Below are 26,774 nucleotides of genomic sequence, written 5' to 3'. Positions count from 1 at the left end.
CCCTAGTGACTTTTGCCAATTAATTTATACCCTACAAGAATAAGATTTAATTACCCTTATCTTAATTGTCCTTAACATGGTATGCACAGTAACTGCAGGTATTATCAGCCATAAAATTATTCAGCCACAAAATTTATCTAAGCTGCCCAAAGCACTATTTTCCATACACCTATATCAGTTAGAAATGCTTTTAATTTATTCTAAATTCATTTGGCATAATTTTTATTGGATGAATTCCTTGTTTTGCTGATAAGAGGCATAAAAGTCATTATTAGTTTGTGGAAAAGGTTTCCATAGGCTATGGCTGTTGGAAACAGCTTATCTATTTTTTAAATGCCTGTACTGCTTTCACTCACCTTATGTCCACGCAGAAACATCTTTTGCTCATAAAACTGGAATTAACTTCAGGGTTTTGAAAAACTGGGTAGAAGACATAGAAGTGCATCTCCACAGCTACTTCTGTGCCTGTTTTAGCTGCTGCTTGAACTTTGAGCCTAAGCTTTTCTATCATGCAGTTTTTCTATTATGCCCCCCCTTTTTTTTTTACCCCTAAAATTAAGATTGTGTTTCCAGACACAGTATTCAAAAAACCCAAACCCTGTACTAATTACATTCCATTTTCTATCCTTTTTCTGAGCTTGTTTACCATTTCAGCAACTGCATCAAAAGCATGCTTTGTTCCTGTGTTTGTGGTCTTCTCTGTGATCCTTCCCATATGAAATTCAGATTTTGCAGACTCTTTTGGCCAGGTAAAACCTCTTATTTGTGAGCTTTTCTTTCCAAGAGAAGCCTCATGTTATTTATTTTTTTTTATTGTTATGAAAAAAATCTAGTGAATTACGAGGATCAGATTTGAACAGCTCAGGAAAGAATGCTGAAAAAACCCACAAATATAAAAAAGAGAAAGTTGAAATACATCAGAGAAGAGCAGAAACCCAGAGTATTTCTGAAAGCAATTAAAGAGTTTGCTTTATGAAAAGTAAAACAAGGGAGATGTTATTGTAAGAAAAAATATTTTCTGCCAGAGGCTTGGTTTCTGGCATCAACTTTTATGTACACACACAATTAAGGAGAACTTTTCTTCGTAGAAAAGTTTTCCTTCTTGGTGGAGGCGGAAAATGAACTACAAATAAGCTATGACCTTAAATTCATCAAAAGGGTTTTAAAGGTGAGTTTTTTCTTTTTTTTCTTTTTTTCTTTTCTTTTGCTTTGTAGATTCTGAAGGTTCAAACATCTGGGTTTATTCTACTTTCTTTTCTTTATTGTAAGTCCACATGTGGTACTGGCTTGTAAGGTATGGTTTGGTTGAGGCTGTAGCAGAGCTGGTTTGGGAACACATTAGGGATCGCGCAGAAGTTGACCTTGAGACAACAATTTTATGCAACTTAGCAAAAGTAACACAATGATTTATTGAACTAGAAGTGACTGTCACAGAAAAGCTATCTTATGAATTCCACTTGTCCACTGCTATGGATTTATGAGTGGTATCACAGGTGTTTTTATAAATACATAATCCTGGGCAATCAATCTATGTAATTGTAGGATAGGTCAATCTACCTTTCAAACATTCCTTCAGTATTTTGGCTTTTGTATACTTTTGGTTTTTCAGCACTTCAAGCTTCCTCTTCCCAAAGACATTTGGAAGCAAGTAGTTGTAAAGATAAACAGAGAGCTCAGTGTTCAGTGAGTAAGGTTTTGGAAATGTTTTTGTAGTTTAGTCATCATGAAAACACCAGTGGACAGCTTTTAGCATGGCTTTTAGTGATACATTTGATTACATTATCAATAACTGCATAGTAATGGATTCCCACTGTTTCTTTCCAATGTCGGTAGTTGCTAGTGGTGCTTTCTGGTAAAAGAAGAGGAAAGATGGTTATCAGGAAAACCAATTAGAATGTAAACCAAGAGAAACTCAAAAAATCTCTCTCTTCTTTTTTGCATTACAATGCTACTTGTTATAGACGTTCAGAAAAGCTGCTGACTGGCTGCTTTGCTTACTCTAAGCATTCCTTTAGTTCTGTCGATTAAATAAATACATTGTTGCAAAGCATGAGAAAGTGATTCCTTTTTTTTTTTTAAATAATTACAGAAGAGGGAGTTGGATTAGGAATAGTCATTCCCCTGAGAAGTTACACCTCCAGAATAATCTTGCAATGCAAAAAGGAACAAAAACAAACAAACAAACAAAACCAGAATGAGTGAAAATTAACAGAGCTAGTTGACATGCTGTTCTTTAAAAGTTAAAGATGTACGTCAGTTGGAGATAGGATATCAAATATCAGTAGGGAGAGCAGCAGGAAACTTTTCCACTGGATGAAAGGGATGAAAAGAAGAAAAACAAGCCCTGGTTGCACTAACAGCTGACTAAGCTCCTGACATACTCGAAGCACAGTCAATTGTAACAAATACCAGGGAAAGCAGTATCTTCTAAACAAAAATGCTGCTCACTTTGAAACTTAAAGTCAAGATAAAATTGTGAATTTCAGCCTAATATTGAGGCAGAAGATACATGGATCACAGTGAAATGAAATCTTGCAGTTGCAGCCTGCTTGCAAAAGATTTTCTGCTGTACTCTGGATGAACCTCAGCCCTCAGGGACTGTGGGCTGGGAAGGCCAGCTGACGTAGAAATGCAAAATTCCAGGGTTCCACAAGAACCAGAGGCATTATTCCTGTGGAGGGTGGGGGTGAAGCTGGAATGAATGTTCTTTCGGTTTCACATGTTAAAAGCTTTGTGGAAACGAACCTGAAACTGGTGCATCTTCAAGTGTAAAGACTGCTGCACAAGCCCAACTATCTTACAGGAAACATGAGAAAGAAATAAAATTTAGGAAAGCTCCTAGCAAGACATGATGTTCCTGTAGTAGCAGCTCTTTCTACCTTCTTGCTTCCTGCTTGTTGTCAAAGCCAGCAGGAGCCTGGGAAGCCATTCTCCCAGGCAGTCCTCTGTGCTTTTGTGATTGTTGAGCCCTAAAACCCGATGGAGGGAAAGACAGAGACTTTGGCAAAGTTTGGCCCTTTCCCCTTCATATATTTGCTATCTTATTGTATTGTATTTATTTTTTATCATATTATCGTTTTACTTTTCCAATGGGAATGCATAACTTTATTATCCTGAAACTTGAAATGTAATTTAATTAATGTTCCAAGCTCTCTCTTAACAGAAATACAAATGAAGCTGACTAATTCAGCAATTTCCCATGCTTAGCAACAGTTGCAAACAGAGAAGTCTGTAAAAGATATTTCCAGCCTATGATTAAATATCAGGTTGTTCTGAGCTGTTCTTCTTTTATGCCTACTGCACTTCTTTGGCAAGACCCCTAAAATTCAATGCCTCAGGAGTAAATAAAATCTGTAGGATAAATAATGAATTAAACCACACTGAAAACAGTAAAATCTGTAGGACTTTCAAAAGCAGCCCGAGACAGTGACCTACAGCTTGTAGGTTCAAGAATGGAAAGATGAGTCTGCCCCTCTGAAAGTCAGATTTTGTTTCTCCACAACCCCCTTCAGAGCAGGTTCCAGGATGGAACTACAGGGAGTGCAACCAGGCCCTGGGTACACTTACAGACTTTCATGGCCTGCCTGCATGCCTACCTTCATGGGCCTGCCTGCCCTGCTCCTTGGTGGGGATGGTGGGATAAGCCTTGTCTGCCCCCACAGAGGCCCCAGCCCCCAGGGCACTGCACCCCAAAAAGTGGATGGAATTTGCACCCTTGCTGGGTGAGGGGTGATGGCAGTCAGGGAGCAATGTTCTGCTCTGAACTTTAATCCAAGCACATGTGACTGTACGGACGTACAGAGCCTGTCGCACTTCATTTGGCTCCTAATGAAGTAAATGGTGTTTTTTCCTGGTGACAGCAATGGAAGCTGAACAGGCTGCTCAAAGGTCTGCTCCTCTGGCATAACTGATTTTAACCAGGCTGGTATACAACAAAAGGAGGAGACCACAAGGAAACAGTAATTGGCTAGAAACCAGAAAAACCCAAAAGGCAATGAAAAAACAAAAGCCCAACCCCCAAACAAAACCGCCAAAAGAAAAACAACAAAAGCAACAACAGGCAAAAAGCAGCATGTCTATTATGAAACAAAAAGGATTGCTTTGGAAAAAGAAAATGACTGCAGAGCCATGGACTAATTTGGGGTGCAATTGCTTGTTCCTTGGACAAAATGCATCTCCTTCATTAAGCAGCTAGATAGTCCCCCTCTACCAGCCATAAAGGAGCAAAGCATGAGAACACTACCTGAGAAACAAGGCAGGGGGGGATCAAAAGAAATTAAAAAGAGGCAAAGTCTGAGCAGGGGGTACTAACCTAGGTTATGGTAGTCAATTTAATCCAGAGAAACTAGGATTACACACCTTTCAAAAGTGAAGGGGCCTCTCCCTTCTACCCATCTGAGAAGTGGCAAATATAGAGACAAAAATCAAACAAGATACTTCATCAGCAGCAACAGAACAGATAAAAGTTTAGCTTGACTATCCTTTCTTTCAAGGAGAAAGAATAGTGATTCTTTCCATCTGTTCAGTAATTCCCAGTTACAGGATTTAAAACTATCTTTGGTATTTAAAGTCCCAGTGAAATTTTGAAGTCGATCCTCCTCAAGTTAAGGGAGGAGAGAGGCAAAATCTGGTCACATTAACCTTAATTCTGTGGGAAATAGGCTATAAGCAAAGATGGAGGTAAAGCTTAGTAAGGCTTAGGGAAAAGATGCATACAAGGGCACCGAAAGAGCATCCAGCTTGGAGTCTACTGGGCACACAGACCTTAGTCCACAAACTCAAATACTTATGAAAAGGATGCAGTGGTATTGCCCCAGAGGCCTCCTGATTATCTATAAACTTGATGTGAAGGAATTGGATATAAGCATGAGAAAGCAGCATAATTGCTGCATAATATCTATGTTTTTTCAGCCCTTGACTTCTTGAGACTAGCAGGAAAGTTGTTTGGAATGGTGATTTTTGTGAGAAAGACACGTTAGCCACTTGAGTGATTTTTTCTCTCATTGACACAGAAATAAAACAATTTCCTGCTCTCTCCCTTTACCTTCTCCCTTTCATCTCCCCTCTTCACCACCCTTCTTTGCCTTTCTTTCTCCTTTATTATTGGGTCAGGTAGAATGTGAATTTGCAATCATTTATGTGTGATACCCATTCTCTCAGTCTCTCAAGATAATTCTGTGCACATTTTTCAATTGTTTAATTTAGTTAAGCTAAATCCTCTCCCTCTTTTTATGCTATAATATTGATTAGAGGTTTCGCTAGAGGCTATAGAATGGCATTCTGATAGTACCTTAAAAATAGGAAAATAGTATTCTAGGCTTCTTTTACAAGCTTGTAGGACATTTAAGTACACATTTGTTACTGTCTTTGTTCACAGAGTGTGTGTCAAATTGCTGAGATTTATAACTTTTCTTCATAGGAGGATGTTTGATTAGTCAATAAAATGTTAGAAAGCCTTAAATTTCCAAGGGACACAAAAGCCATTTAACAGTTCCTCTTATATTGCTGCAGGTGAATCTATTCTTGCATGTAAGGCATCCTGAAACTGCCTAAGCAGGCTGTCTTTGGGTAGTTATACAGATGTGTATTTGTTGCCCTTGAGAAAAACTCTGGGATATGGTAACTCATTGGACTGGTGTACAGTTCAAATTTAGTCAAGGATTAGTCAACTTTTAATTACTCTTCATATTTTAAAATACAGATACATCTATTAAAATGAATGCAGATGCTGGCCTTAATTATGATTTTTTTTGCTGATTTAACCTGCATTTTTATCAGTGTAATTAGTACTAAGACTTTATCTTCTTTCTTTATACCCAGTGGCTGTAATGTTTTATAAATAGCCCTAAACAAATGTACAGTTTAGCCCTACCAGCATGGAGAATTCCCTGCTGAGCTGGTCATTCTGATTTAGCACCTGCTTAAGCATAAGCATGATTTTGGTCCTACTGACTTAAGCAGGTTTTAATCAGGTTGTGTGTCTTCACTGGTCTGAGATTAATTAGTATGCATATAGATCAATTAACATGCATGTTTAGGCATTTTGTTTAGTTTGCTTATGCTTCCTGCAGGACACGTAACTGGATAACTACCCATGACATTTGAGCCTGAAGTTCATGGACTTGGAGCCAGGGAGAGCACAGAGGAAAGATACCTGTGGGTTCATCTGATGTGGCCTTGGAGGTAACCAAGCCTGTCGGCACAGAAGTCCAGACTTCCACTAGAAACTTCTGAGGTTTAAGAGTGAAATCCTGAAAAGTTGAAAGAGCTGGAAACCACTAAGCTATTTTCACATGTAATCACATCTATTACCACACCACATTAGGCACTGCACCACTCCGATGTTGGAAAAAATAGGGGTTAGATAGTGAGGAACTAGGTTATCACATGGAATGTGTCAAATAAGTGTCACTAATTGGCAGCCTACTAGAAAATTAGGCCATAAAACTGCAGTGAGTGTTGAAGCTTCTACTCTGCTATCATATGTAGCTTTCAAAATATTCTTGAGAAAGCTATAACCTATTATTCTTGCAAGCAACTTGCACAAGGTAAGGGTTTTTACCATTTCAACAACATACCAAGCAGTATCCATCTTGGAGAAATTTGTAAGCTGTCAAGATTTTTATAAAATGATCTATTTCAAGCTAGTCTTCACCAAGATTAAAATGAAATCTGTTTATAGAGTACAATAAACACATGACAGATCTATCAACTTTCTGTGTCGAGAGTTGTTGCTGGTAGATCAATATGGATGCTAGGCCACCAGACACTTTAAAAATCGATGTAATAAATAAATAAAGAGTTGAATTACAGTTTAACACTGTGTGTACAGAGATGTGATTCATCTTGACACAAATCGTACATGCTGGATAATCAACAGAGATGACATTCTTTAAAGCACTGAAGAAAGCTTGTGATCAAAGGATTGGACTGGAAGTAAAAAATTATTTTCAGGCCTGCTACAGAGTGGTCTAACAGCAGATTTAACCTTCTGATGACTCAGTTTTTTGATTTGTGAGATTAGGACAATAGAAAATATTTTGAAACTCTCTACTATGGAAATTAATTAAAATTAATTACGGCTATAAGATGTACACTTCCCATTTATAATCACATTTATGCACTGAGTTCCTCTGAAGCAATTACTGAATTACTGGGTTTGGACAGCAGCCAGGAGAACTGCACCTGGGAAGTTAAAACTGGTTCTGAGCCTGATGTTGCTCTTTCCTTTGTGCCTTTCTTTTTTTTTTTTTTTTTTTTTTAGGAGCTTAAAAAGCATCCAGCACTGACCTAAAGGCAAGGTGAAAAATGTAGGAATAAATGAAATGGCACAACCTGGTTTCTGATTAGCACAAGAAGGAAAAGAGAATGGCAGAGCAGTGAGGATAAGCAGGTCAAACAGGCTGCATAGTCAGTATACAAGCCTGGGAGAGATCTAAAGCACCCTGTTTTCTTCAGTTCAGTGTTGTGCACATCTGCTGTCAGCCTTAGAATAATTTTAATTTAGCATAGTGTACCTACAAAAATATCAAGCATTAAGAGAAAACACATTATTTTTATTCCTGGGTCCTTACTTGGAGTAATATCAGGTCTTTCTAAGAACAAGTCTATTTGTATCCTGTGAAAAATTTATAGCCTGTGAGGAACCCACCAGGGTTCTTATCAATGCATTTCATAGTTTGTAGAGTACAGGTGTCAGAAAGGGGAGGAAAGACAAAAAAGGAAAATAAATTTTTCAAAAAGGAAAGAAAAATTATAGGGAACTTGAGAAAGAGACCCAGTCAGAAGGTATTTTCTATGGTTTGATTAGAACACAGCAAATATTTGTAGGAAGCAAAAAGTAAAAAGGAAAGGAAGTAGCTAGCTATAACTTTTATTGAACTGGTTTAAAACAGGAATTAAAAGTTCCCGGTGCATCATGCAGGCAAGCAAAAAGGATGTGTCTTTATACCATGATCACGAAGATGATGGTGCTACTGCCTACATGTTATTGGTTCTTTCATCTATTTGATAAATATTTAATTGTCAGAAGTTCAGTTTCCTTCATTCCCAAATAAACCAAGCACCATGACTGCTCCAACTTCCCCCCTTTATGTTTAAAATATACTCACACCCAACTTCTGGAAATTTAGTCACACTTGGGTAAGTCAGCAAGGCTTCCCAGAGTTAACAACCAAAAGCTTCTGGTAGGAGTATTATGTTCAGCATCAGCTTTCAACCAGTTCTTGTTGAAATTAGCATACAAAAGCTGACACATTCAACCTTTGGTATTTTATTTCAACAAAAATGTCACTTTGCCCTTTAATCCACAAGTAAGTCTTAGTTTATCATCTACCAAACTGCCTGTGCAGAAGCAGAGTGCACCATGTATCACATGCTTGATCAGATAGAGTGATATCATGCTACTGTGGTAGTTCTAATTTACAGGACTGAACAATGTATAAAGGTGACTGTATATAAAGACAACAAACAAAAAAGGGAGTTTAACAAACAAAAAGGGAGTTTAACTTTCAAAATGTCCTTACTTTTAAAGAAGAAAAAGTAGAGTGGGCTAATGGAAGAAATGGGTAGGTCTGATGAGGTGAGACGGAGAAAGAAGATTTTAAGAGAGTGATGAGTCAGTGTATGTAAAAGACAGATACAAAAATCACAGGAAAGAGGGTTATTAAATTTTAAACAGGTTTTTTTTTTTTTTTTTCCAGGGAACAGAATTAAACAAAGGCAAGCTAAAAGCATATTGCCACTAGAAATATACTCAACCTTTAGATCTGGAAATTTATGACATCTGAAATTTGATTTAGACCTGTGTGTTCTTACCGTTTTAATCCTTGATGAGGAAGGGTTATTAATGTAGAGTAACATACACTAGTATTACCAACCCGTAATTTTTTAAATACTGCATTTTCATTTAAAATGAAACAGAAGGAAATTTTGGTTATTGAACTCTCACAAAGGTAAGATTCCTGACTGTAAAGGTTTTGACCACTTGGTCTGAACTGAAGTTTAGATGGAAGTGGACACTAAGGTTAATGATCGTGAGGGATCACAGGAAATTAAAAGAAAAAAAAAAGGAAGAAAACTAGTTGCAAAATAATTGAGAGACTATTCCAAATGCGTAATCATATCTGAGGGAAAAGGCATACAGGCAAGTGAATAAAGAAATATTTGCTTAAGGTGAGGTGTTCAACAAGAACAATAGGAATAGAAGTGATGATGCACTTAAATAGTGAGGTCCTGCAAACCCTTTCAGGGACAAGATGGCAATGATTCTTGGTGAAAGACAAGACATTCACAAATAGATGGTCGTGGGTGACACAATGGAAAGGTTACTAAAGCACTGCACTTCTAAAGAGGAACTCATGTCAAGTATATGAGAATTAAAGCTGCAGAATTAGCTGGTTCCCTCATGGCATTGTTCATTTTGAGCGTAAATTACGCCCCTTTCCCCTGACCTGGGTCTATTTAAAGTAACAACTCTTCAGGGAAGAGACCAGCCATTATACTGTTCGTGTAGATCTTGTATCTTAGCCTGTCTTAATAAACTTGCTTGACAACAGAGGAACTTCTTGAGATTTCAGTATTTCCTACGTGGGAAGATCACAGAATGTGACGGAAGGCAGGTACTTGTGTGAATATTAGGGGCAGCATTAAAATATTTCTAAAAGAGGGAACATTTGGGTTTTTTTTTAAATTTTATTTCTTTTTCTTCTTGATTGGTAAAATGCTGTGGTATAGTCTGGGCTCTTTTTTTTTTTTTTTTTTTTTTTTTTCCTTAAAATAACTTCAAGGCAGCGAGTTTTTCAGCATAAAACAAAGAATTTAACTGTTCTGTACCGCTCATGAAAAAGACGATCTTTAAGAAGCCGCTTACATCAGAGCGGGAGGTAGAGTGAGCCTTTCGCAGTGCCCTGAGGGACCACAAACAGTATCAAACGGCAACCGGCTGGAACTGGAGCAAGGTATGCACCCCGCAGGAGAGCGAGGGAAACAACGAAGGCTGGCACAGAAATTAAAGACAAAAATTAACCGCAGCAGATAACTCAAAGCCTGATTTCAATCAGTCGCTCGCTCGGTGATTGACTGGGCGGTGCCGGCCACATTCCTTCACGCCCAGCAAACCCGGGAGCTTTCATCCATCCCCGCCGCGGCTGCCTCTCAGCCGCGGGCTCCTGCAGCGGGCAGGCAGGTGAGCTGCTCAGGGCAGGAGGAGGGCGGTTGCCGCCCAGCCCCGCCCGCTGTCCCAGGCTGCTCCGCGCCGCAGCCGGGGGGAGGTGGAGCCGCTTTATCGAGAGCCCCAGTGGAAATTTCCCCCTCAGTTGCCGGGTCCGCCGCGGAGGAAACACCAGCTAGAGCTGTTTTCCCTTATTACTCTGTGCCGCGTCCTCTCTGCCCGCCTGCTGCTATGTCCAACTACATCCACGTCCCGCCTGGCTCCCCGGAGGTGCCCAAGCTGGACATCACTGTCAGCGAGCGGGAGGGGCCCGGCTACCGCCAAGGCGCCCTGCAGCTCCTGCGCCGCCTGCGGCCCCACTGGAGACCTGAGGAGGTGACGCTGCAGGTAGGCCGAGGCGCCGCGGGGCCCACGAGCGGGTCATGCGGCAGCCCCAGCTTGAGGAGGAAGGGAAGAGAGAGAGGGAGAGCGAGAGGAAGGAAGGGGGGAGGGCGGGCGGCCATTGTGCGGGGGAGCTGCCGCCTCGCTTCCTTCCCCTCCCCCTCCCTCGTCGCTCTCCGATCACAGCCCCCTGCGCCGAGCCCCATTTGCCAGGGAGCCCGGCGGTGGGGCGTGTCGGCGCGGCAGCATCCCCTGCCCCTCCCGGCGCTCATTCCCCACCGCTCGCTTTCCTCTTCCTCCTTTCGTGCCCTCCACGCTGAAACTTGACTACCCCTGTTAGTGGAGGGCAGCGCTCTTCTCCCCGCTCTCGACAAACCGCCCCGCCGCCGGCCCGGGGGCTGAGGGGGAGAAGGAGTAAGCTTCGCCCTCGGCGGGTCTTTGCCGAGCAGGGCGTGTTCGTAAGACGGTGGGGGACTTCCTGCCTCTTCCTTGGGGCAGAGACAGCCGGAGAGGAAAGAGGAGAAGAGGGGGCCTGCGGCTACTGCTACTGCTGTTGGTAACGGTCGCCGAGATAACGGCCGCGGGGCTGAGGCGCTCCCTTGGCGGGCTGCCCCCGCGCCCTCGCAAGTAGTGAGTAAGTAAGTGTAAATACAGGCCTTGTATTCGCTGCTGGATTTGGGTTTAGGCTGAAGGTATCGGTATCAGCCCCGTTAACGTCCTTGATCGCATCTCTTAGTCGTGACCATATGCAGGAGTATCGCCACTTAGTCTCTGGTGTTCTCTAGGTGAGCCGTCATTTGTATTTATGACGAGTCATCTGCTCGAGGATTGGCTGCTTTTGTGCTTCTAGAATATACTTCACCTGGCCCCGTACAAGCCTTCAGTCAGTTTAACTGGCTAATGCAGCCTTTCAGTTGTAGCCTGCGTTTACTTGAGTGTTTTATTGTATGTTCTTAAACTCTGTTATTCAGCAGTTACTAACAAGTGAAAGAGTCTTAATTTAGTCAAGTTCCTCTGAAGAGAGCTGCTGGAACTAATTTACATAGGAAAACTGAGCACATTGAGGTAATAGCACAAATACTGACTCAAATTTTCTGAAGTTTATTGATAGGAAAAGAAACTTGACATGTAACAATCCAGTTAGTGCAACAGTAAAGGTAATGAGGTTTTTCTAGGTAACTTCTTTGAAGGCTGAGGCTGTAAGTTAAGCAGAGTCCCAACATCTTGACATGCAATAAAAATGGCTTTACAACATGTAATACTAAGGGTTGTTAGAATCAATAGAATATCTCGAGTTGGAAGGGACCCATAAGGTTCATTGAGTCCGACTTGTCCTCCTTGCAGGACTACCTGAAGTTATGCATGGTTTTGTTCACTTCTCAACAGAATATTTTGCTTTCATACAGGAATTCTAATAAGTGAAACAAACATTTTCTCAAGGAGGGATAGCTGTAACATTTTGAGAAAGTTCTAGTAGGTTTAAGAAAAAAAAAAGCTGCTTCCTTCCTGTGGCACCCTCTTTGGAAGAAGCAATTAACAAAAACCACTAGTACAATTGGTGTAGAATAGGGGTTAATTTGGTCATGCAATAGTAAAGTAATAGATTACTGTCTGTGATTGTAGGATTCTGTCTAAAAATTGTCTGAGTGCTGTTTAAACCAAATTATTTTATGACCAAAACTTTTCAACTCCCTTTATTTCATTTTGCTCCCTTTGAACAGCAGAAGAGTATGCTGTTCATGAAGCTCATCAGTGGCTGGTTATTTTTAACTTTAGTTTGTGTTTAAACCACTGTGCATACATAACAAGCAAGAATGCATGTGGTTTGGAACTTGTTGTATTATCACCATTGCTGCTGCAATCTGTTATACAGGCGTGTTACACATGCATCACGCAGCTTGATGCTAAAATGAAGGATGACTGTTTTTAAGAGGATGGAGTGAACAGAAGGTTGGCCTTGGAGTCCCCATACTGGAGGGGCATGTGTTTAGGAGGAGATGAAAGTGAAAGTCATTTATTGCATGGAAAATATGCTTGACTAATCTGAAACGGCAGCATCAGAGCAAAGTAGACAAAGAACATTGATAGGTAGAACTAACTACTACTTCCTCTGTTGAACTGCTGTTAGCTACCTTTGCACTTGGTATTTCTTGGGTCAAAACAATTCGTAAGAAGTTGAAGAGTCCAGAGTTTGACTTTGAAAAGTTAATTAACTTCTCTTGTAAAAGTTTACTGTTGTGTGTCAAATTGCTTAGTCAGCTAAACAATTCTGTAACAGTGTAGTTCAAAAATTTTAGTGCTTAATCCTTGCTTTCTGTAAGGTAAGTATCTGAAGTCATGAATATATTTCTGCATTTTAAATTATTTGCATCATAGCATAGAGCTAGCATAGAACACAAATGTATCACTATTATTTTCATTGCATTATTTATCAGAAAGTCTATAGCATCTGTAAGCATTGCCAGTTATTTGCTGGATCACAAGCAGCTCTACTTTATCTCCTCTGCCTGAAGTTATAGGTGAATGTTATCTCTACAGTACAGTACAAATATTCAAGTTATCATACATTGGTAAGGGAAAACAAAGTTTTCATGTCTGAATGCTGATCTTCATGTAGATACTTTGTGCATTTGTCGTCTGAGGAGGTGCTGAGAGCTGATTAGAACTGTTATATTTTCTAGGGTGTTATACCTTATGTTTATAGGGCATTATATTTTCTAAGTCTTAAATTCTTGAGGTTTGCTTTCTCTGCTTTACAGTAATACAAAGCAACATTGTTAAAACAATTTTTTTTTTTAGTAGTCACTTTTTATTCAGATTTTAGTAATAAAATTGTAGAGTTGTTCAGGTTGGAAGGGATTTCTAGAGGCCTTTCTCCCAGTCTTCTGCTCTCTGCTTGCTAAATCCAGAAGTGGGCTGAATTGTGACAGTGGATATGCTAGTTTTTATATGCTGGACAATTCTTTATTAATCAACTGTAAAGACATAATTGTTTAAGCTCATTGTTGTCTTAAAGAGGTTGTATCACCCTCCTGATGGAAAACAAATACAATCACAGTTTGGAATTGTTGCAACTTGATCTGTTGCCCACCTTAAGAACTTTCTGTTTTTCTTCTGGAGGTGCATTTTGGAAGGAGGATCTGTATTTGCTTATGGTATGTGAAGCTTAGTTACCATTTCAGTAAGTCCGGATTCAGGAATCTTTTATTCCATGACTTACTTTACATCTGGTAGGTCTGGTCATAATGAAGGATGTAGTAAGTTAATGCATAATATCCTTTTTGCAATGTAATGTTATGGTGCAGGAAAAAAACACCCTGTATTTTTTTCCATTTTGAAGTAATTTCTAACATTTATTCTGAGTTCTTATTGAGAATAAAGGCTGCTTGTTTTCATTGGTAAAAAGGCTTAATATTAATAGTTTTAATTTAAACCATTATTTGGTTAGACCAGCAGAGATATATCAGAGATACAAAGGGGTAAAAATGATATGCTAGCAAACAGTGCTCCTGTCCTGGCCCAAACTGAGAGAAGTTTGCAAAGAGATAAACTCCTTTAATAAGACTTTTCTGAAATCTGCAAGCTACTTTTATCTCCAGATAAGTGTAATTAAGTTTGGGTTTTTATTCTCTGAAATAATTGGACCTTGCTTACTTTGTGGTACTGTCTTTGTTGGCAAGATGTAGGTCTTTGCATTTATGAACAATTTGCATGACTTTAGTGCTGCATTTTTATGATTCTTTGCAAAAATTTGTTTCTGTAGCTATGAAATGTGAAGGTATGAGACAGGGCCATGCTTACAAAGAATTGTACTTTCACCAACAAAACAACACCTTCCTTCCCCCCTCTCCCTTTTTCTTTATATATGCCAGGTTAGCTTTTTTAGCTTTTTTCCCTTTTTGCTTTTTGTTCCTGACTTGCACTAACTAGCTTTTCCTCAGGCAGTATTTTGTAGCTGCTGTTCTTAATTCCTTTGCCTGTGTTGATCCTGGTATTTTCTGTGTAACAAACTGATTAGGTTCAGATTTCTGAACTAGTGAAAATATTTCATAGTTTATTTAAACAGACTGAGTGTGGGATTTGAAACATTGAAATAATTGAGTGGAAACAGAAAATGTTTGTCTCTGGGAAGGAAACTAACTTTTTATTTTTGTATCTCAGTGTCATTACATTTTTTCAAGGGAATTTTTTTTATTGCTTACCTGTTTTTTAGGGCATCACACTCTTAGGCAGCTGTAGAAGTAGTTAAGCATGTAAAGAGGAGGGAATGAGTTCACTGGTTAACCTTCTGAGGAGCTAATAAATCTAAGTGGAGAAGTGATGAGTGAAAAAGGATAAGAAAAGATAAAGAGTTGCAGAATGAGCTGCATTGCTGATGTGTTGTGGAAGAAAAAAAATGTAACTTGAGATCTGCCTTGAATGCAGTGTTACAGGAGGTGGGAAATGTAGGCAGTGTTAGATATCATTGAAGGGTGGGTTGGTTTCTCCATTCTTACTAAGCTACTGTTGAAGTTTGGTAATATCAATCACTTGTAAAGGGTTGGTTTTGTGCTGTCAGTGGGTGGGGCAGCAGTTGCATCTGGTGATGTTTTATGTATTGATATGCCACATCACAGTGCATGGGGTAATTCAGTTGTGCATGAAATAGGTGTTTGCATTGGTGACTGGTTCTAATTACTGAGAACTAGTATTTGCTTAGGCACAGCTTGCATCTGACTATTAAATGGCATGTATCTCATGCTGTAGACTTCTAACATTGGAAAGGAAGGTAGCTAGCTAAGATGTTCTAGTTCCTGTTTCCTCATTACATGGCCATTTCAAATTTTTCAGGGGGAGGAGCAGCAAATCAGTTCTTTGATTTAGAATAACATATTAAACTCTATTTCTATTAGCTTTCAAAATTTGGAAGGAGGACTTGGGTGTTGATGAGGAACTGAACATGGGCCAGCAGTGTGCGTTCACAGCACAGAAATCTAAATATACTTACTGGGCTGCCTCAAAAGGAGTGTGACCCACAGGTTGAAGGAGGTGATCCTGCCCCTTTGCTCTTGTGAGACCCCGCATGGAGTACTGTGTGCAGTTCTAGTGTCCCCAACATAAGAAGGATATGCAGCTGCTGGAGCAAGTCCAGAGGAGGTCACAAAGATGATCAGGGGGCTGGAGCATCTCTCCTTTGGAGATAGGATGACAGAGTTGAGCTTGTTCAGCCTGGAGAACAGAAGGCTGCTTGGAGACCTCATAGCAGCCTTCCAGTACCTGAAGAGGGCCCACAAGGGTGCTGCAGAGGGACTGTTCGTCAGGGACTGTAGTGACAGGACAAGGGGTAATGGGTTTAAACTTAAACAGGGAAAGTTCAGGTTAGGTATAAGGAAGAAGTTCTTTACTATGAGGATGTTCAGGCACTGGAATGGGTTGCCCAAAGAAGTGGTAAATTGCTCTATCCCTGGCAGTGTTCAAGGTCAGGTTGGACAGAGTCTTGGGCGACATGGTCTAGGGTGAGGCATCCCTGCACATGGCAGGGGGATTAGAACTAAATGATCTTGAGGTCCTTTCAAACCCCAACTATTCCATGATTTATTTGTAGTTGTTTTCATCAGTATCAGAAAACCTGTAAAAGACCTAAAACATTTTAAAAGTTTTATCTAGTTATCTGATGATGTTTGCTGTTTTCAGGTAGGAGAATATTCTTCAGAAACAAGATAAAAAATACATAATTTGGGACTTTCTTCTGCCATTAAGGAAAGCTTTCTCTTCATGCATTTAGATCACAACCAGTCCTTACAAGGGGTGACAACTAGCATTTCATAAGAGACTATTGAATGTAATTTTAAATGGTGTTTATGTTGAGAATAATGGAGGATGTGAAACTTCAGTCAAGATCTTAAGGGGGGGAGGGAGGGCAAAGAGACAAAAGAAGAAACCCAAACAAAACCAACCAAACAAAAAAACTTCAACCAACAAACCCCAAAAACCAAACAAAAAGACAAAACCAAACCCAAAACAAAAAATAAGAAACCTGCACCATAAGAGCCCTTCCCCCCACCCCCTCTCCCTCCCCTGCCACCCTGAGTTCTTCCTTGAAGAAGGAAGATGCAAGGATTGATGATATGGTAGCCAAAACCATGTTGAAGTAATACTATATAGCATAGGTAGTGGTGGTACTGCTTTCTCCATGCTGCTGTCATGTCAGGGCACCCCAAGAATTCAGTAGGTAACTGCTAGTTCAGCCTATGGCCAAACTTGCCATAGAATGGTGCCATTACCTTATTGGCTCCCTGCTGGCTTTGGTGCTTTTGATGCTAAATGATTTTTGTTTGTGATCATCTGACCATGACCACCAAGATCATGTAGACAATGGCTTTCACCTGATCAATGTAATGATCTAGAGGATATATCTTCCTATCATTGTGAAGCAGAATTCACCAAGCATTGGATTGTTCACCCACTAATAAGGAACGTGGGCTGGGATTAGACCGTTGTGAGACAGGTTAGTTTTACCCTACTGATGATGTGTTGCAATAGTAATCCTGCTCAGTATAAGAGGAACCACAGGTTCAGATCCCTGGTGCGTGCACTTGGCGAGGAGCCACTGGTGTGAGGCTACCATGTGTGGGCTTATGACTGAACACCTCTAAGTCAGAATCCTGCCTAGACGCTTGATGTTGTGCTGTTGCGTCATTGGTCACCTGAGATCAGAATGTGTGGGTAAAACCCTTTCCAAATCGTCGTTAGCGAAGACAAGCCATCCTCATAGGAGAAGGAAAACTCCTAACTTCAAACCCGGGCTGATGGAGCTCGTCTAGCCTTGTAAGGTGTTCCATCTAAGAGAAGGACACTCTTACAAAACCTACGACCTGAGGACTTTGCTGTCATTGTCCTAGCTATCTAGGCTGTGGCAGATAAACCTCAGGTGTAAAGGGTGGGGCCAGTTCTGCGCATGCTGCGGCTCACCTAAAAAATCCATTGCGCAGGCTGGAAGGGTTTACTCACACTTGCAAAGCCCTGTAGCGTCAGGCGAGGGTCGAAATGACAGGTGACAAGGTGCAATGGTAGCTGCAGGTCCAACCTTGCCTGCGGGCGGTTCAGGCCTTTGGTCGCTTGAGCTTGATCCAGGAGATGACAATCTCGTGCGGAATCTTCCTGATTGCCTATGCAGCTCTTCTCCAATCAGTTTTGCCTATTCCACTTGCCCTTAGTCATCGTGCTTGTAGTGAGTGTGGGTAATGCCCTTCTCAAGTCTTCGTTCGTGAAGCTAAGCCATCATCATCATTTCCGGAGTGTGGAGACCTTTGAGTGATGTTGCTTGTAAGTCTTGCTGGATATGAGATCTTACCAAAGGCTGGCATTTTCTACTAGTTGTATTTAGGCCTTCTTTTTATGAGTATCTGCAGAAAGAAGAAATGGAGAAATAACTAGCTGTGTGTCGAGAAGTTAAATTCTTGAGATACATATACTTGTGGATGTGCTGTTATGGATTATATTTTTCCAGGGGAAAAAAATGAAATTATATCTTGCAGTGCAAACTTGAAATGTTGTGAGCATTAAAGAAGCATATATTAAAAGTCTATTCCTTTCTGGAGATCTTAATGTGCAAACTTGTCGAGATTTGGGCATTATTCCTACTTACTTATGTGTGCTGAAATTTCACATACCCGTTCTGTTTCTACAGAAGTACAATACTGCCTTCTATAGTTCTACAGATGTGGTAACAGCCTGAAAGAAAAAAATCTGCATGGTTTTACGTCTCTCTTGTGGGATATGCCCTGTGGCACTTCTGCCTGTTTATGCTTGTTACATGTGATCGTAATTTTTGTTTTCATTCTTCTCATTCTTTTGAACACTTGGAACAGTAGGGTCAGATACAAGCTTTTCTTGAACCACTTGCTTATGAGATAGTAACATATCCATTACATGCCCTTTTCAGGGATCAAATAGCCTGATCATTGCTGAAAAGAGTGCTTTTAGGGTAAATTCTGTCTCAAAGATGCTTCATGTTCTGGTTGAGTTTTCTCTGCTTTTCCTGGATTCACTTGGTCTGTCTTGTTTCTACCATGTGCTGCTTTCTAAGACTGCATTTAAGCGACTCAAGTTTATTTCTAGCTTTCTTGCTTTAAGCCTGCGTTTCAGTAAACAGTTTCTGTTTGTTCCCAAGAGCTAGAAAGCCTGAACCTTCAGCTAGATCTGACTAGACTGTGAGCCTGTATAAATACCATTTTCAGACATGTTCTCAGAATTTAGTTTAAGCTTTGCATCACCTCACCTGAGAGTATGTATTACAATGTGCTAAATATGCAACACAATAATTAAGTTCTTACAGATTATGAGGTACCAGAATCTTGCTTCTGGATTTTTTTGTTTTGCATCATGTTCTTGACTTCTGTTGGCTATGTTTTTTAATTTATGTCCAGAATTTTCTACCTCCTATTCATAACATTCTGTAGATTCTTCCATCTTTTTCCATGTGGCCTTCAGAGTTTACTGATTATCTTATCCATGTCATCTGAGCCCATCCTCTATGCTGCTCAACCTGGTGCTTTTGTTACAGAACTCCTGTTTTGTTCTGCTTCATCTCAAGTTATGTTTCAGGCAAGGCATTCTAAGCTGATTCTTTAAATGATGTGGTTAAGGCATTCTGAGTAGGACAAAGTATTATGTTCTTTTACTGGTGGAACACATTAGATGTTTTCTCGTGATGGAATATGGAAATTGTGTACTCTGAATAATGCTATTAGAAAAGTAAGCAAACTCTTCTGCCTTTTTAAAAAGCAGTAACTAAAATACTCCTGGGTGTAAATAATTACTTATAGCAGCATGTTACTAATAGATGCTAATAAGTAGAGTTCCTAAATTATCAGTTGAGGGAGGCCAATTTCCTTGTTGTGGATTTTTTATTAACACTAATGAGATTTGTTTCAAAGGGATAATAGACCTGTGCAGTATGACAAAAGCTGTACAGTAGCCAGAAGTTTAACAGCATAAACAAGTCAAATTCTTAGTATTTCTTTGCATCAGCACCACTTAATGTCTGGATTGGGGTTTGGGGTTTTTTTTGGTAGTATCACTATTTCTGATGGCCTTAGAGCCTTGTCTTTTTCATAATACAATTTTGTATAGCAAGAAAAGCAAGCTTTATTAGGTGATTGTTTTATAAGTAGAAAATGGTAGTTAGCACAAGTTCCAGTGATTTTTAAAATAGTCCTCTTGTGTGTTGGAAATTAATTGTGTTTGTTGCCTTTGCCCTTTGATAAAAGACAATAGAATTTTTCTTCTTTTTTTTTCAAAACTACATAGTGGTTTTGATCCTTCTTAATTCAACAGAGGTTTCACTTTTGGCCCTGCGACAACAGGGTAAGAGCTTTTTCTAATGCTATATTTCAGTTTTTCTTTAAGTGTGGCAGACAAGATACTTTGTAATTTCACTGACAGCTCAACATAAATCACTTCTGCCAAATGCTCTTTAAAATTTTTAATAGTTAATTCTGTTTTTATGCTGAAATATATACGAACCAGTACTTCTACATCGTTTTGCCATATTAAAGTGCTGTGTTATGTTCTTGGCTTCCCGGTGTGAGAAATATGCAGACTCATTGGAGCACGTCCAGTAAAGGGCCATGAAGAGCATCTTTCCTATGAGGAGAGGGTGGGACTGTTTCCCCTGGAACAAAGGGGGCTTGCAGGAATCTTAGTATGTATTAAATACCTGGTGGGAGGGAATGAAGAATAGAGAGCCAGATTCTTCTCAGTACCTAGTGACAGACAAGTTTCTGGGTGTGGAATAAAATGCATGTGAAGTTCCATTTGAACGCAAGACAACACTTTTTTTCTATGGTGGGAGTGGTCAAATGCTGGAGCAAGTTGGCCAGACAGTTTGTAGAGTCTCTGGAATTCCTGGAGATGCCAGACACAGCCCTGGGCGACTGGTTTTACATGTCCCTTCTTGAGAAAAGGATGAACTAGATGATTTACAGGAGATCCCTTGTGATCTAAATAGCAGTGCACTTACAAGGGGAAAAGTTATAAATGAATGCATTGTACCATGAAGGTGTAATTTGTAGGTCATACTTGAAAAGCATTTAAGTACTGTCTGTTCAAATTAGGTTAACGCTGCTCAAGCACAATCATCCCTCTCTTGATATAGCATGTGCATTGCTGCAACAGTATGCTTATGTACCTGGAGAAAACTTAAAACATCTGTGGTAAGTGTTAAGCAAAAAAATAGGATAGTGTGCTAAATGATACAGTATTCTTACTTGCACTAATTAACATTGCGACAGTTGCTATATAAAGACAGTGTAGACAAGGGTCTTCATTACTTGTCTCTTATTCTGGGTTATTAGAATAATAACTAGTAATAAAATGTGTCCATAAATTATGAAGTCTTAATTTTTAGTCAGTCAAGGAGGCTTAGTAAGCAGGTTTATTTGAATTTATAGTTACCCTGTGTAGATGAAAGTGACCTGGTATGCTGAACCTATCTCTGCAAGATTGCATGTTCGTAACCATCTAAGAAAATGGAAGACATTCATGTTCTCTGCTATTCTTTATCTTTCCTCAGGAACTTGAACTGTAATTTGTGATGACAACTAAATCTTCCCTAGTCCTTTTCTGCATTTATTGATGAGGTTTTTCACCTCATCACATAGGGGTGCTGAGAAAAGCAAGATGCAGTAGCTAAAACATAGCATCTTCTGCTCTGAAAGTCTTTTCCTAAATGGGGAGACTTGAGCCAGCTTCTGAATGTTTTCTTTAGGAGTTAAAATTGCTTCTAGTGCTTGATTTCTTTAAACCTCTGGGACTTACAGATAAGCTGGTACTTCTGTTTGAGTGATAGTACTTTACTTTTAAAAATAAAGCCTACTTCTCAGGAGGAGTAAAAATTTCTGAATTATGTTTTGCTTTTAAAGAAAACAAAACACAAACACACACACCCCCCCCAACAACAAGAAAAACCAAAACAAAAGACCCCAAGCAAACACCCAAATTGTTCAAAGTTCTGAGGAGTAACACCTGTAGAGAAGTTGCCTGTTATTGTCATGTAGTTTTAATAAAGGGACTTCGTAAAGAATGGTGGTAAGTTAAGCTTGAAGGATGTCCACCCAAGGGAAAATTGTGTATGTCTTAACTGTATGTTAACCAACTTAAAGCTACTTCTTGGTTGTTCTAAGACAAGGTCCTGAAAGGAGGTTTTGTGTGTTTTGGGAAGGTTTAATCTTTTTTTAATTAAGTTTTAATTAGGGCTTTGGGGAAAATGGAGTAGAAGAGGCATAACTGTAAACACTAAAGAAAAATTGAATATAATTACAGTTGCTGTGAGAAACTCAATTTTAAGTTGTTTACTTTTTATGTTTAAGACTGCAGGAGAATGTTCAGGAGTTATGAGAACATTGGTATCCTTGCTTGTGAAGCTTCTTCTCACCTGGGGATCTTAATGGCTTGCCATTCAGTTGCTTGCCTAATAGCTAGCATTAGTATGGGTATTGCTCGTCTAGCAAGTTCTTTAGTTGTGTCCGAGTTGACAGAGGGCAGAGAGTTTTAAAGTGCCAAACATCTGTTTTCTGAGCTGTAGAGCTGTCCTGGATTGTAGTTTGAAGTTAAGAACTGCTGAGTTACCTTTGCAGGCATCAAGTGGAATTTCAAATGCCTGACTGCATGCAACTGGGTGCATGAAGCCAAATAACTCAGGATCTAGCCTGATGTTCGGTAGAATCTCCAGGAGTTCAGCCTGTATAGTGACTTATTTTAGGCCTTACAATGTGTAGAAGGACAAGCAGCAGTCAAGGAACGGGGTATTTTTTGGTCTGCTCTCCCCTTTCCTTAGCTAGGAACCTGTGGTATCCATACAGCCATCATTTTTTGAAAAACAGTGAGTAGGCTGTAATTAGATATAAGCATAATGCTCTATTCTGTAGAAAGTTAGTTGCTTCATCTTCAGTATGTTCAGACGTCAATGGTGAGACTGGTCAAAGTCCAGTAAATTGCAGGGTGTTAAAAATTTTATTTACGTACATCTTAATGATACGGACTTAAAATGCCTTTTCAATCTTTTAAATGATGCGTACCATTTATGAAGTACAACGTGAGGATGGGGGATCTTGTCAAATGCTTTTAAATTTGGCATGGTGCTTGAGGCTGAAGGCTAAGGTCTTGAATTTTAAGTACTTTCTCAAAATTGTAAAGGAGCCAGGGTAACTTTAGGAATTATAGAATAGTTAGGGTTGGAAAGGACCTTAAGATCATCTAGTTCTAACCCCCCTGCCATGGGCAGCGACACCTCGCACTAAACCATGTCACCCAAGGCTCTGTCCAGCCTGGCTTTGAACACCACCAGGGACCGAGCATTCACAGCTTCCTTGGGCAACCCATTCCAGTGCCTCACCACCCCCACAGTAAAGAATTTCTTCCTTACATCTAATCTAAACTTTCCCTGTTTAAGTTTTAACCTGTTACCCCTTGTCCTATCACTACAGTCCCTAATGAAGAGTCCGCCCCCCAGCATCCTTATAGGCCCCCTCCAAATACTAGAAAGCTGCTATGAGGTCTCTTCTCCAAGCTGAGGAGCCCCAGCTTTCTTAGCCTGTCTTCATACAGGAGGTGCTCCAGTCCCCTCATCATCCTCATGGCCCTCCTCTGGACTTTTTCCAACAGTTCCATATCCTTTTTATGTTGGGGACACCAGAACTGCACACAATACTCCAAGTGAGGTCTCATGAGTGTAGAGTAAAGGGTCAGGATCACCTCCCTTGACCTGCTGGTCACACTTCTTTTGATGCAGCCCAGGATACGGTTAGCTGTCTGGGCTACAAGCGCTCTCTGAAGACGGCTCATGTTAAGTTTCTCATCGACTAACACCCCCAAGTCCTTCTCTGCAGGGCTGCTCTGAATCTCTTCTCTGCCCAACCTGTAGCTGTACCTGGGATTGCTCTACCCAGGTGTAGGACCTTGCACTTGTCATGGTTAAACTTCATGAGGTTGGTATCAGCCCACCTCTCAAGTATGTCAAGGTCCCTCTGGATGGCATCCCTTCCCTCCAGCATATCAACCGAGCCACACAGCTTAGTGTCATCAGCAAACTTGCTGAGGTGCACTCAATCCCACTGTCCATGTCGCCGACAAAGATGTTGAACAAATGTTGAATTGTTCTCAATCAGTACCTCAAGGTTAGTGGGAAGATGATAACCACCAAACTTGGAACTGTTTCTGACCTGAGTTTTGTTTTTTAAAAGGAGTGAGTAGTTCAGAACTCCAGGAGTATCTTTTACTAGTTGTTCACTGATCAGCAAATACTGAAATTCTGAAGTGCATCAAAATTATTTTTGATTTTGTGTACCTATATTTATGACTTTTCATACTGGCTTGTTGGGACTTTGATTTACAGCTGTTTAAATCCATCAATTTCAGAGCACTTGTATGGAAATTCCTTTTGCAATATTAAACTTTCAGTTATGGCCTCTTATATGTAGTATTTCTGTGGTTCACTGTAGCATGTTTTCTTTTTTCTTTTTTTTTTTTTCTTTTTTCTCTTTTCGTGTGCTGTACCATGTGCTTAACTGGGCATGGTAAAAATCCTAGCAATTTTCTTCACCATATTCCTGTATCGTAGAGACTTCTTTTGTTAATACTCAATGTAGTAAACATTTCTTTTGTGAACAAAGGAACAATGCTGCATTCTTTTCCTGCACATTAAAAATACAGATTCAGATTTAAGTTGCTTATGCATTATTTTTACTTTTCAGCTGTTCACAGATGGAATCACCAATAAATTAATTGGCTGCTACGTGGGTGACATAACAGATGATGTCGTTCTAGTTAGGATCTATGGAAATAAGACTGAACTCTTAGTAGATCGAGATGAGGAAGTGAAGAGTTTCCGTGTGTTACAAGCCCATGGCTGTGCACCTCAGCTGTACTGTACTTTCAATAATGGCCTGTGCTACGAGTTCATGCAGGGTGAAGCACTGGATCCAGAGCATGTATGCAATCCAGATATTTTCAGGTAAGCTTTCTTTTTTTTTTTTTAAAATTTTAATTATTATTTCATTATTCAAGTCCTATGATGCATTTATGGTGTTCTGTCAGGTCTAAAGATCTCAAGTTTTACTAATAAGCAGGGAAAAAATATATAAGCCTGCATTAAATTGATGCTTCACACTCTTGACAGCTCACTGTCCTCTATTTTAGTTACTGTGGTATTTCAGTGCTGAACAAATGATCCTTGCTGCCTCCTCAGAAGACTATATACTCATTAGAGGTTTGCTTATTGTATTTAATACCTGCACATCACCATTATGGAGATCATTTAACATTGTGGAGTTGCAGAAGGCTGGACTTCATTAAGGCAGATACTTCTAGCTCTAATATGTTCCTTTTGTGAAGAGATTCAAAATAGTCTTCCATACAATTTGTTAAACTATTAGCAGTGAACAGAAAGTGCTGATGTCTTAAGATTTTAGTTTTAGCATGTATTCAATGTATTTAGTGTTTCCATGTATTCAGTATTCATGCTGAAATGTATTTGCCTAAGGATGGCAGCTAATTTGAGTCAATTCTTCTAAAGAAAAGTGAGTTAGAATAAACTGAAAATACAGGTGATATATATATGCTGTAGCAGAACTCTGGTGCCTCTCTCAAGCAGTGCTTTTAATGGCCTTTCCAGTCTTGAAAAGTGCTACTCTACAGCTGTACTGCTATTCGGGTTCCCTTGATGATTTTTTTTTTTTAAATTTGTCTGTTAAACATGTTGTAGTTATTTTCTCTTGTTGATAGGGGAAAATACAGTAAAGACTGTCAGATGCACATTAAATACAATAATAACTTTATTTTTTTAGACTCATTGCCAGACAGCTTGCTAAAATCCATACTATTCATGCACACAATGGATGGATCCCTAAGTCTAATCTGTGGCTGAAGATGGGGAAATATTTCTCTCTCATACCCACAGAATTTGCAGATGAGGAAGTAAATAAAAGGTAGGTATTCTATGATGTGCTTTCTTGACTTGTTAATCTTTCTGGTGAGGGGTAGAAGAATATATAACAGCATTATGTGGTAATGCAAACCACTTAACTTTGTAAAATGTTGAGTTTTGTCATACTCTTGTCTACTGAAGTCACTATATGCATATGTCGGATGGTAAGGAGAGTCTTTAATTTGTATATTGTGTATCTATACAGGTAGCTCTTGGCTTGATTGGACACTTAAATGATGGGTTTTTTTATTCTTTTTAAAAATTCTTTTTAAAGAGCCAATGTCATATCATGTGCTACTTCAGACAGTTGTCTCAACAGTATTTAAGAGAGTCATTAGTCTCAAATTGACCTGTGGTAAATACCAAAATAATGTTTCCTGGAGTTGCATTAGTACTACTTGTTCCTTCTAACCTGTGCCTCTTAGCCGTCCTGTGTTTGTTTAGTTTATGAATTTGTCCAGAACATGATGATGTGAAAGTAAAGTTAATGAAAGGCTGTTTTCACCTCCCAGAACTCTGTTCCAGAGGAGGAAAAGGTAATTCTGGATGTGTGCTCTCATGGAGTGTGAATAATTGTGTCACCTGAGTTTATTACGGGTTTAATTACATTTTGGTTTTACCATCCGGTGTAGCTCTTGAGTTGTAATAAAACTTTTTACTTTTTTTCCTTAGGAACTTAACAGAATAAAGTATTTCTAAGGGTTCTAGTGTCAGTCACTGGAATATTGGGATGAGAGGAATGGCAAAACTAGGAGCCATGTTTAACCTAAATAAAATTTCTGTGCTGTAGCTTGGTTTGAAGACAAGTCTTTCTCTGGGAGTGGAGCTCAAATGTTTAAGCTAAAACTGTAATGTGGATGTGTCTGTACACTTTCATCAAGCTTCGTGTCACTCAGGAAGAAGATTCTAGCTTAAAAGCATTCTTTGTGAAACTGGAAATCTGATGTCAGCTTTTCTTCTTGCTGAATTCTGCACTGTAATTAAAGAATGCTCTAGCCAAGTTGTGGGGGGTTTTTTTGGGTATTTTTGTTTGGTTTTTTTCTTTACTTAAGAAAACTGAGAAAACTTCAGTTAATTGAAAATCTAGAAGATAAAATGGCTATTTAATCGTATTCCAAAAGTTCTGTGGTTAGAACTAAAAATGAAAGTTTCATTTCCTCTGTATACATACATATAGTACTTTCTGTTGTGTGTTCTTGTTGGAGGAAGTAATGTAATGTGAGCAAAAAAGCTAATTCAAAGTCCATGCCATAACCC

At 39.6% G+C, this 26,774-nt stretch overlaps 1 protein-coding gene across 1 annotated transcript in view; it reads left to right on the top strand.

The window, feature by feature from the left end:
* Positions 1-10,269: 10,269 nt before the first annotated feature.
* The window catches only part of ETNK1 (ethanolamine kinase 1), a 35,273-nt gene continuing 18,768 nt past the window's right edge, over positions 10,270-26,774 (top strand). The window contains exons 1-3 of the mRNA XM_080637685.1: positions 10,270-10,558; positions 24,286-24,545; positions 25,378-25,518. Coding sequence (XP_080493811.1) covers positions 10,403-10,558; positions 24,286-24,545; positions 25,378-25,518 — 557 coding nt within the window. The 5' untranslated portion in view covers positions 10,270-10,402. The remainder of the gene's footprint in view (positions 10,559-24,285; positions 24,546-25,377; positions 25,519-26,774) is intronic.

This window comes from Psittacula echo (genome assembly GCF_963264785.1).
Source record: "Psittacula echo genome assembly, chromosome: 1".
Taxonomy (NCBI): Eukaryota; Metazoa; Chordata; class Aves; order Psittaciformes; family Psittacidae; genus Psittacula; species Psittacula echo.
This window is presented reverse-complemented; position numbering and strand designations above follow the sequence as displayed.